The 12,930-nt window shown below is 40.3% G+C and overlaps 1 protein-coding gene across 1 annotated transcript in view; it reads left to right on the top strand.

Moving 5' to 3' along the window:
• Positions 1 to 85: 85 nt before the first annotated feature.
• The window catches only part of pcsk2 (proprotein convertase subtilisin/kexin type 2), a 45,311-nt gene continuing 32,466 nt past the window's right edge, over positions 86 to 12,930 (top strand). Inside the window, exons 1-5 of the mRNA XM_072437452.1 lie at positions 86 to 655; positions 2,560 to 2,664; positions 10,084 to 10,197; positions 10,927 to 11,035; positions 12,613 to 12,650. Of these exons, the coding sequence (XP_072293553.1) occupies positions 473 to 655; positions 2,560 to 2,664; positions 10,084 to 10,197; positions 10,927 to 11,035; positions 12,613 to 12,650 (549 nt within the window). The 5' untranslated portion in view covers positions 86 to 472. The remainder of the gene's footprint in view (positions 656 to 2,559; positions 2,665 to 10,083; positions 10,198 to 10,926; positions 11,036 to 12,612; positions 12,651 to 12,930) is intronic.

Raw genomic sequence — 12,930 nt, 5'->3', positions numbered from 1 at the left:
GCAGGGAGAGGAGGAAGAGGAGGGAGAGGAGGGAGAGGAGAGAGAGGAGGGAGAGCAGGGAGAGGAGGAAGAGGAGGGAGAGGAGGGAGAGGAGGAAGAGGAGGGAGAGGAGAAGGAGGCGCACGCACCGCCGTTGCAAGGCCATTGGTACGACGTCATGCGCACAAACTACCCGAGCGAAGAAGGTAAATGAATTACACATGAGCAGAAAAGGAGGAGGAGGAGAAGGAGGAGGAGAGAGAGGAAGAAAGCTGAGGATGCAGCTTTGGACCACAACACTCCATCTCTGGACTGATAACAGCAGGAAGTAGCGTTCACCACAGAGACAGAGACGCGAGGACATGAACGCGCTAAAGCTTTGATTCCTCCTCCCTGCCACTATCGTCCGCCTCCTCTTCCTCCCATCAGCATCAGGAGAGGAGCATCCCGGGCACTGTATTCAGAGGACGAGAAGTGAGACGAGGCAGGCACGATGCGCGGATCTCCCCGACATGGGACAGCCCTGGGATTTGTAGTACTGAACGCGCTGCTGCTCGCCGCCACGCAGCTCGCGCACGGAGTCCCGAGCGAGCACCTCCTGGTCCAGCTGCGCGAGGACGTCCAGGACCAGGCGCACCAACTTGCAACACGATATGGGTTCCAGAGTGCACGGAAGGTAAGGGACAACCCGGCCTCTCCTGGCAGGTCTGGACGTGTGCCAAGAACATTTTGTATCCATCTCGAGACCAAAATGTACATGCGCTTGTTCTGTCCCAAACCAAATACTCAGTTTGGCAATATTTATATGTAAACATGCCTTTAAACTACATTATTATGAGTATTAAAGTGTTCATAATTATAGTGCAATACAAACAGCTGAACTATTGTGCTTTTCAGACTTTGAGATATTTCACTTTATTTACACTTTACCTGGAGGCCAGCTCCTTCTCATGACGTCATTCTAACCAAGCACACATCACTAGGAGGTCCTCCCAATCATTAAGCTCTCATACTGTATCCTTCCCAACAGGAGAAGCCTGCGGCCAAGACACACATTTAGTTTTTTACTGAAAGAGTAGGAAATATGTGTTTGTCTGGGACAGCTGGTTATTGAAACCTAAGTCTGAGTCTGAAGATAAATTGGAAATTGATTACATAGAAGAGTACCATATATTTTACGAGGGTTGTTAAAAGTATCACAAATCAGACACAAATCGATACTGAAAGTATTATCAACACATTTGAGCGAGAAACAATTATATATAATATATACATACAACATATAAACATATTTTTTAAATGATCTTTATCAGAACTAATATGACACAATATATTATTATTAAGATATTATAAAGAAAGCACTATCATTTTGTGATCATGGTGGTATTGAGTATTGAGTCTTTTGGGAAACTACAAACAGATAAATGCGTTGACGGTGATTAGATGAGACAATTTCTCATAAATAGGCCACTACGCAAAATCCTAAATATTGTATATTCCTTGTTTGTCCATAATAGTTCAACATCTTGATGAAATAAAAATAAGTTTGTCTTATAACAAAAGCTAATAATGAAAATTCAAGGAGCGCTGACAAGTATCACGACAATATTCTTCTATAACATTTCATTCACCCTTGCACATACAATATAGACCTAATCATAAACAGGACATGGCAAAAAAAAAATGCGATAACAAAGCATGTGTGTGTTCCAGACATGTGGGTGACTGCCCTTAGCCTTGTGCGTCTATCTGTGTCTGTATGCACCTTGTCACATGTCAAAATAAATATGTGGGTGAAATTGGCTGAAGCCCTGTCCAGCCAGGCGTAGCGGTGAGCGGAGGGCCAGCTGCTGTTCTGAATGACGATTCTCCGCACCTCCACCATCACCGAATCCTCTTTCCATCTGTAACTCATCATGCGTGTGCTACCGGCTCTTCTGATTGCTAGCTCCTTTTCTTGTAGGCACTAGATCAACCCCCATCATAGTCCTGCCTCGCTGCCTCCCTTCTAGGTTATGTAATCTGCAGCTATATTCGTCCTAATGGGATGTGCGCTATTAAGCATTGTCTATCTCATAAGGTCTCCTAATTAACAAGACAACAGAGGCTTACTGTACATACAAAGTGGATCATCATTGTCACGTCTTTCATTTCTGTGCAGGATTTATCTGTGTTTGTCCGAGAACTAAGCCAATGAAAGATTAGCCTTTCCGAATTTTAAGAATTACATTTTCTGATCCGATCTGACAGCCACATCTGAAGATATTTATTTCCAAGATTGACCTGTAGCCTCGCAGTTACCAAAGCAAAAGAGAGGTCGTTAATCCCTGCACAGCGCCGGAGGGGAGACTCCGTATGATGCATCTCATTTGTCCGCTCTTATGATCTATTTGAATTCCCAAAATAGCCCCTTCAACTAAAGCAGTGAAATCAATGGTTTCAAGCTCGTGAACAATGACCTTGTAACATCACCTGGCTTTCTGATCCATTGGCTATCTGTCCACGGCGCTTCAATTTGGCTCCTCGCACATTTCTCGGAGTGCCCTTGATGCCACCACTTATTTGTTGTGTCTCCTGCAGCTTCCTTTCGGAGAGGGGCTTTTCCACTTCTATCCTCAGGACACTTCAAAGAGCAGGAGCAAACGCAGCACCCGAAGCAGACAGAGACTGCAGAAGGACCCCAGGGTGAGATGCACGCACACATGCAAACACACACACACACACACGCACACACACACACACACACACACACAAAAAACACGCACGCACAGAGATGAACAAGAGAATACACATTACTTATGCTGAACTCATAGGTCTTGTAGTGGTCTAATCTACTTTGTTTGCAGCACCCCACAGAGAGGAGGTAATTTGTTGTTTGTTGAAGACTTTATATTGCAATGTATTTCTATTAATCTTGCAGCCCAAATTTTAAACAAATGATACCGTTTTGTGTGTGAATATCTAGTTAACCAACCCTTTCTTTAGCTAAATGTACTCTCCCTCTGTTGTCACACTAATAAAGCCCAACAGAACCATCACACTTTAGCTATAAATTCTTAAAAAATTAATTGTGTTGATTGTGTCTCTTCACATTATTTATTAGGGTAGTTTTCACAATCATCTGGTGCACAAATGTACCAACTGTAACTCCTGATTACTTCTGGTTAGCGACCAGTTTAGTCCTGATGTAGGCTAAGTTTGATCCTATTCTAGACCTGATTCAGTCCTGGTTTGGTCCAGTTCGGGTTCTGTGTTCAGTCCCACTTTTGATAAGTTGTGTCTGTCAGTGTGATCGCTTGATGATTGGTTATGGACAGACATTCTTCTATTACTCAACAGAAGCATGTGACATATATATGCATCTGCTCCTTCTCTCTCCCTCCCTCTCGCTCTCTCCCATCTCTCTCTTTCTCTCTTTCATTACGGGGGAACAGTTCCATGTGTGCATGAGGAGTAGCATCCACCGCTGAAAGAAGTGAAGGTGCAGGCTGACAAACAATCAAATAACGTCTCTAATTGTACTCGCGAGAGGTGATAATGAAAATAAATGCAGTCCGCAACGGCAAGCTAATATGGCTAATGGCAGAGAGAGAGAGAAAGACACACACGCACACACACACACATGCACGCACGCACGCACACACACACACACACACACACACACACAGACAGACAGACAGGCACACACACACACACACACACACACCACACACAGACAGGCACACACACACACACACACACACGTAACACACACACACACACACACGTAACACACACACACACACACAGACAGGCACACACACACACACACACACACACACACACGTAACACACACACACACACACACACACACACACAGACAGGCACACACACACACACACACACACACACACACACACGTAACACACACACACACACACACACACACACACACACAGACAGGCACACACACACACACACACACACAGTCCGGCCCATGTATTGGGAGCTGGGCTTTCTAATCAGCCTCTTTACATGCTCTACACTGCAACTATCGTTTGCCGTGTATGTGATTTACACAAGCGTCTTTGTCAGTCTGAAGTGTCCCGTGTGTCTCCAGTCTGTCCTTTTGGGCCATTTTGCCTTGATGGGTTTGTCTCTAATAGAATAGTTATTTTAAGAAGCCATACAGAATTACTCATGTTCTCATTACTTGTGTAATTGGGGTAATTTGCCTGGGATAAACAACTTGTGGTATTCAATTGAATGAAATGAAAGAAAGACTTCAATTATTTTCAGGCAATTGAACGTCCTAGAAAAACAACAGAAGATCTTATCTTCTTACGTTACAACAAAACTTCTCAACCTGCAGTTTAGACTTAAAAAAATATGTTCTATAATGTTTATAATTCTTGTATTTGCTTGTTGTCAGCTGGATTTGTTCAAAATGTGCACAATGAACTGAATCCTGATTTGAAAACAAAAATAGCCAATGTAATCACAATAAATACTCAAAAAATATTTTATAAACCTGATACTGAGTCACCTCTTTCTTTTTTTTTATGACAGGTTTGGTTAACATGCCTGGAATAAACACAATCAGCAGGATTTGTTCCGTTGATTTAACAATGCCTGTTTAGAAAATTACAATTTGAATGGTCACAATGATCAAATCACAAAAACTGCAATTATTTTAGGTGATAGAATGTCCTTTGCAAGCAACAAAAGATCTTGTGTTTTTTTATGTATGAAACAAAACAAAACAAAAACCTCTCAACCTGGTAGACCGCTACAAACTTGTTCTCAAATGTATGAAATTCTTGTATTTTGCTTAGCAGTTCATATAATGCCCTTGGATGTGTTCAAAATGTGCAATCGTAATAATTACTCAATTGTGATATGGAGTATCCTCTGTGTCCCCCGTCTCCTCTTGGGCCATTTTGCCTTGAAGGGTTTATCTAATAAAAGAGTTATTTTAGAAAGAAACAAAACACTACTTGAGTCCTCATTACCCACTTGCTTAATATCCCTGAAATAAACAACTTGGAGCACTGACTGGAATTGGATGGTCTGCTTATCCTCCAAGGAGCTCTTTTTCCCTAATGCTGCCATTGTAGACCGCTTGAACAAAAATAAAAATCAAATCAAGTATTTTCCTGCCTGTTTCTTATCGACTTTTAGATCTTGCTACGTTGTCTTACCACTGAGTTCCCCGTCGAACATCTAAAGCGAGCCATTGATTGATTGTGTAAGGGCAAGCTTTCATCTCTCTGCTCAATCCGATGCTCGGTCCACTCAAGCAGACATCCTTAGCTCCACAAAAGACAAATTAACAAGTGTTATTTTAATGGAAATCGTGAGCTGTGATGGCAACAAATAGCCAGCGGTGAATCTGAAGCATTAGTTGACCCTGAGAAGCGCATTAGGTGGAATATAGGACGTGCAGGAGAGAGGAGGAGGGGAGGAGGATGCCAAAGCTCTTTCCCACTTGAAGGGAAAGCTTTGTGAGCAGGCAGTGGGCAAAGCGCGGTGCTGCCGATGCACGGGTAGTGTTTGATGTGGGAGTGGGCAGTTTGACATGCTGTCTCCGGGGAAGCACCAGCTTTCATGCCAAGTGACGGGAAGAAAAGTGAAGACGGAGCGAGAGAAAGGGACACTGTTTTACGTGGCTCTAAAGAATATTCGTAAATGGCAATAATGAATTTGACACATAATAGTAAAATGGGCTTAATCTTGGTTAGAGGTGGGCAATATATGGAAACATTATTATATTGTGAATGTAGTTTTGATGATGTGCAACATTTGAATATTGTGTATGTAGTTTATAATAAAAGAAATGTAATGTAATAAGAATGTAATCTAAAAAAATATATAAAATGATTCACATGTGTTTGAAACTTTAACCTCAACTATTGAGTTTATGTCTTAACACATTTCTGTTGAATGGAGAAGTGAGACTAAAACAGAACTAAATCAAGGACACAACCGTGACTAAAGCAGGTCTCTGAAAGAAGTAGAGACGCTTTATTAATGATGTCAAGCCCTAATCTCGGTTTTCAAAAAGAGTTACAACAAATACTAATGACTGTAGAAAAAAAGTGAATTGAGAGAAGCTCATTAAAAATGAGCTATTTAGTTTAATTCATTACAGGCTTTATTGTTATTATGACGATAGGTGAGTCTAAAGTTTTCAAATAAATCAAGGCCTAGTTTCTAATTGATAATAAAACTAGTATTGAAGCTAGATACTAAATTGAATACATGATCTATATCAGAACTAGCACCTGACCTTATGGTAACATTAAAGAAAGTACAATATTTAAGTTGTAAATGACACTCTTTTGTCTTTTAATTATCATTGTTGTATCAAAATCTGTATAGAGTATGGCGATTTCCCCTTAGTACTAGAATCGAAATGACATTTTCAATTAAAGCATTGTGACAGCTCTTGATTGACAAAAGATAATACAATGGTATTTTTGCACAAATGTGAATGGTCAGGACAGTTCAGAAATGTCACTAAAAATGTCCTAAGTGACTTGACCCAAGCGGAGTAGGTTCGGGTCCGTGTGTTAGTGATGAGCAGGGTTTAAGAAATAGTTTCAACTGCATAGTGAGTTTACATCTTTCCTTCGCGTTCCCTCACTCTCCCTCTCACTCCAAACATGCAGGAGCCCGACTCTCCCCATGAGCCCACACCCCATGAGCCAGCCGCCCATGAGCCTGCCGCCACGCTCGTGCACCCTGCATCACTGTGCGTCAGAACGCAGCGAGATATAACAGCGTGGGAGAGCAGTTGTGATGTCTGTTAATCTGACTAAATAAGAAAGAAGAGCAGTTTTTGTGGGTAACGCCAATCAGCCAATCACATCGTTGCATTGTTTTGTGCAGAGGAACGTCTCTGATCAGAACAAAAGCAGAATTCTAACCCACATCTCCTTTCAGCTTTAGGCCCCTGGCCTAGACCCTTATTTTAAAGATGTTCATGCTACTACTAAGTTTCTTAATCAGATATTTTTGCATATCTTTGCATTTTAATCGACTGTACTGGTTACAGGTTGTGATTAAAAAAAAATAAAATAGATGTATATATTGTTTGCTATAGTGCCTAGCCGTATGTTCTGCTCACTTTGAATATGCAAAGTGAGAGTTTTATGATGTGGCAGTGATGTGTGTCCCTCGAAAGATTTATTTGCCCTTTTCTCGTTATGTGTGTGTGTTTCCTGATTGCTTAGAGCACGTCATAAAAGACAGGTCTGAATGAATAGGCCGGGCCTGCGCTAAAAGGCCATCTTAAGTGCCGCTGTGCTCTTTTATCAGCCATGGCAAACACGCACAACAATGGCTACATGTCCTCTCTTCACTTGAGTGAATTTGTGAAGGGTAAGCAGGAAAGTACATTAAGGACAGCTGGGAAAGATTGCCTTAAACCTGTGAAATGATGTTGTGTGGAGACCTGTGTTGCTAAGTTTGGCTGTAGATGCGTTTTGGGTTTTCAATCCAGGGATAATCTAAAAGGCCAGCTTGTAAAGTAGCTGAAAGCGTTCCAAAATGTGTAAACACTTGTCTGAGAGGCGGCTGGATTCTCCTTTTAAAAGCTAAGACAAGAAACATAATGTTCATTCCACTTGAGTTACAGTGTGTAGTAATTTGATGTTTTTACCAAATGCCAAATAATATTATAAAATATGCAAGGGAGTTTTTCTTTTTAACAAATTGTAGTTTATGCAGGATTCATATGCGTCCCTGTCAGGGCTGCAAGATTTATCTAAAATCTCATCGCAGTTTGAAGGCTGCAGGGTTTTTACCATAAATACCATAAACAACAAAATATCTCATCATATTCTGAGTAAAAACTACTAACTCTGAAGTTCAGATCTGCTCAAACATATTCTGAAATCATAAAATGGGATTATTTTATTAGTTTTTCACATCATTGCTACATTTCAGTCTTTTTGTGAATCCTTCTTGATGCTTGATTGATCATTACATATCATCGCAATCGTTTATTGCTATTGCTAACGGTTTGAATGTTCAAACCTGAAACATATGGATTCAGGGGTGTAGCAGAAATATCTGGGCCCTTTGTACAAACTCTGTTGGTGAACTACATGTTCTCTATGATGACATTACAAACTTTTGGGGGGGTTCCATTTCCTGCATTGCCATCAGGGTAAACTTGCATTCAAGCCAAGAGCACAATTTTGTCAGTGGAAAGTAAAGAAAAAGTCTTGCAGCAGGATCTGTTACTTCTCATCTGTTGCTACTATTACCTTAAGATGAGAGAGTTCATTGTCAGACAAATTTGACAATCTGATCATGTGACAAGATCGCCAATATGTGTATCATTTGTAGATTATTGTTATGAATCAACCTAGAGGTATAGGACTTTTCAGAGTTGACCTTGAAAGGACAAAAAGCTTTCTGTATTGAAAACAAACAACTAAACTATGCCACATCAGAAGACTCAAATCTCGGCCAACCCTAAATGTAGTATTTGACTTTAAATATTTGCATATCACAGCACAAACAATGCAGACACAAAAATACTCTCAGATCATCTTCAGGTTTAGCCCGATGGAATCTTAATTGAATTTGATTGTTGTCCAGTGAAAGATGTAATCCACCAAGATAAGGCTGAACGCATCCACTGACGTCACATAAACCTATTACATTTGCACAAAGAATGGACTGGAATCTCATCAGCTTCATTTCAGAATCCTGCCCCAAAAGAAAGCAGTACAGATGACAGTAGTATAGGGACATGCCAATGCTTGTTATGACTTTTGACACTTTTCCATTTCGCTTGTCACTTTGGGCTTGCCACATTCAATTATCTGTGTCTGGTATAGATCTACTGCATTGGTTTCAATCCTGCAAAATATCGAACAAGCACAAAAGGTACACTTGTGAACCTTTATGAATGTAGTATTGGGACTTTTTGCTCTTTAATGTGATCCAAATAATTTTGGTCTGTTCATTTCAAAACGGTTTTGTTTTATGTATTTTACTGAAGCTGATAACTCATTTAATCCAGGCCCTAATTATAGAGAGAAATGACTAAGAATAAGGATTAAAATGGTCCAGACTTAAAGTGGAAATGCCTTTACCCTTCCAAATCAGGTATAATTTAAATAGGCCTGCAACAATTAATTAACTAATCATGACTAGTCGATTATAATAGTGCAGTCTTATTTTGATCATCCTAATCATTATCTGGACTATACAGACAATAAAAAAACAATACAATGGCATTATCAAATATAATAGTTAAAAAATAAGTCTGATTTCTATCAATATAACACTTTATTTGTAAATATTATCTATCTAGAGGCCTTCAGTCACATTATTTCAACCTTCATTTGGTTGATAAAGTAATTTAAAAGTCTCAATGTACAACAATTGTTTGACTAGTTGACTAATTGGAAAAACAATCACTGACTAGTCGACTACTAAAAGTTGCCGCCCTTAATTTAAATCCAACTACAACTACGAAGCCAAATATTTCGAAAGTAAAAAGCTCTTTCTCATGTTGCTTATATTTCTTCTGTACCACAACTTCTCTGGTAGGTTCAAGCATAATTTCCATAGATTCCCCCACAGAGTTCACGACTCTGGACCCTCTTGCTGTGAGCCGCGTGCGTGCTAACCTCTTATCTTGCTAATAGTAGCTTGACAGGTCTGCAGTCCCTTGAATGGAGGAGCTGTAAGAGGAACTGTCTTATCTAAAAGCCATGCAGCTGTTCATCCCTTTAATTGTTTGAAGAAACACAACATGCGTTTGAGTGTAATTGCCGAGCCTTTCTGAATAAACCGGCTCTTCCTTAATATTCTCTGGTGTGGTGTTTTTTACAGCACCGTCTCCCGCTGCAGCCTCCTGATTAGAACGGTGAGAATAGTCATTTGATTTACACGATGTTCTTTACTAATGGTACAGTGAGTGGAACACAGCTGGGTGCTATCATTTCCTGCGTTCAGAGCAGTCGTGAACACCTACACATTTTTCATCACAGAAACCCCATTCTGGCTTCCCTTTTCAGTCTATGTGGTCCTTTAATAAAATGTTTCATAAGAACAGGCGAATATATTGCATGACCTTGCATTTCTTCTCTTTTCTGGGGCAGGTGAAGAATGTGGTGGAGCAAGACGGTTTCAGCCGGCAAAAGCGAGGCTATAGAAATCTGAATGATATTGAAGTCAACCTGAGTGACCCGTTATTCTCTAAACAGTGGTATCTGGTGAGTAATCAGCCAAGCATCTGTCTGCACGCAACGCAACCTTTAGACCAGCATTTTTCCACTTTAATCACGGCAGACACGTTCACCGAACCAACCCTCATTAGCACAACCACCGGCGTTTCGTGCATCCATTAGTTTACAGCTCCAAAATTTGTCAAAATATTGTGAAATTGGGTAATGCTTTAGTTTATGGACCACATGTTAAAGAAATACATTAAAACTAATGGTAAAAGCATATTTTAAGTATTCAGCAATTAACTAGTTGGTGTAATCCCTCATTCGTCCCACTATTGATTAAACATTTTAACATTTTATATGATCTTTTGAAAATACTCAAAGCAAATTATAAACAGATTCATGCATAACATCTGATGATGATGGTTGATGGAAGAGTACAAAAAGTACCGTAATACATATGTCAATTCAATAATACTTCATGAAAATATATATAACTTCTATTCATTCATTTCAGTAGCTTCTAAAACCTTTATTTTATTATTTATTATCTTGGTCATTGTGTCAGTAATCTCCTCGCTTTTTATCCAACTATGACGTTATTTGCCTGACCCGTTCTCTTTCTTGTATCAGATAAAAAGCTTTTAAAGCAACAACAATAAGTGACCTCCCCTTCAGTTTGCACACACACACGTACGAAAAGGTCTTCCACATTCATGCCATAATGACGCTCACCTCACTCATGGATGGTCTTCATTGTGTGTAAATGATTAGATAAACACAGGACAAGCAGATGGGACCCCTGGACTGGACCTAAATGTGGCAGAAGCATGGCAACTGGGCTACACGGGCAAAGGAGTGACCATCGCCATAATGGATGATGGTGAGTTTTATCCAGATCTTATTATATTTATATTATATTTATTTTCTAATTCGCCTAATTGCTTTTCATAAGTATATGATAATGGCAAAACTGTAAACTTGTATCTATTATAAAGAAGTGCCACTGGACCAAGCAAGTAAAAAAACTTGGCATCAGATGAAAAATCTGATGCCAAGTTTTTCTTTACCTGTTTGACAAATGATTTGTTTTTCATGCCAAGCTTTATTCATTAGACCAACATCATTTTTTATTGCAATTTTCTGTATAGACTTAGTAGCAGTTTTTTATCAAATATATATAAAATATATATTGCAAATAGAGGTGGGATATATATATATATATATATATATATATATATATATATATATATATATATATATATATATATAGTTCTTTCCTTTTGTGGTTAATTCTTTACATTCCAATTTGTGCAGACTTGCACCTTGAGCTTATTCCTTATACAATGTGAGAATATTTTTATCAAGAAGATGGAATCGTACTCATTTTTATCAATATTGCCCACCCATATAGCAAAAATGATTCATTATAAGCATAACAATTTACAGTTAAAGTTATAGGTGTCTCCCAAGGCTCTGTTCAAGGCCCCCTCCTCATCATCCTGGACATCCTCCCCCTTGGACATATCATCCGCTGACATAGTCTTCAATTAAAGCTAATAACTTTCAACTCTAAAACAATAAACCCCACCACACACTCCAGCCTAACAAACTACATCTCCAAAATAAAATCCTGGCTACAATCCAACTCCCTCAGTTGTTACAAAACATTCATCATTGGCCCCAGAACACTCACCAACACCTACAATAACATCACACGTTCCAATTATGGCACCTCTGTTTCCTCCTCATATCACCTCCGCAACCTCGGCATCATCCTTGACCCTCTCCTATGAACACCACATCAAACACATCACCAAAACGGCCTTCTATCACTCAGGATCAATGCTTTACTCCTCCCTCACTGCACAGTCAACCAAAACCCTCATTCACGCCTTTGTCACCTCCCGCCTCGACTACTGCAATGACCTGCACTACGGTTCACTCTCCAAACTCCTCAACAGACTGCGGTACATCCAGTACTCTGCCGCCTGCCTCTTCAGCCGCACATCCTCCAGTGAACACCCCTGTCCTCAGAGACCTCTACTGACTCCCCATCCCACAACACTTCAAGCTCCTCACCATTGTTCACAAGTCCCTCCATAACCTGGCCCCCATCTACCTCTCTGAGCTCCTCCATTACCACTGCCCCACCCACTCTCTCAGATCCACTGATGCCAATCCCCAGTCTTATTATTTTCATTATTACTACGCTATTATTATATTCAAATGTTCTGGAAAAGAAGTCTATTAAACACGGAAATGTCATGACAAATTTGGAAATCCAAATGACATTTTAGTCATAACCTCACAATCCGGCAAGAACATTTCATTTCAACCTTATGTCATTTGTGCCTTTGCTCCGCATTTGGAAGTGGAAAAATCATTTTAGTCATGAATTTACCGTTCTTTTGTTTACCCGACAAACCTCTCCCAACATAATCTGTCATTTCATTACAGGGATCGACTATCTCCACCCGGACCTGGCATCGAATTATGTGAGTACCCTGTGCAGTCAGAACCTCGGTGCCAGTCAGTATGTCACGTCTCAGCTCTCGAGGCCGTCATGTGGCTTCCCTCTGGCAGTGACAGGTGCTCTCACAGCCTTTGCCCAGTCTCCTACATTTTAGGGAAGAACCAGGGGAGAGAAGGAGAGGAGGCAGACGGTCGGCCAAGCTGTTTAATGTTAATGCACCTCGCACAATGGCAGGCCGATCTGTCACATGGCGCGATAATGCCAGGGTAGTTGGCGCTGCATAATGTGAAGCTTTAACTCCG

The sequence above is a fragment of the Eucyclogobius newberryi genome, unplaced genomic scaffold (assembly GCF_026437365.1).
Source record: "Eucyclogobius newberryi isolate DKJ021-1_F unplaced genomic scaffold, fEucNew1.0.hap1 SCAF_8, whole genome shotgun sequence".
Taxonomy (NCBI): domain Eukaryota; kingdom Metazoa; phylum Chordata; class Actinopteri; order Gobiiformes; family Gobiidae; genus Eucyclogobius; species Eucyclogobius newberryi.
This window is presented reverse-complemented; position numbering and strand designations above follow the sequence as displayed.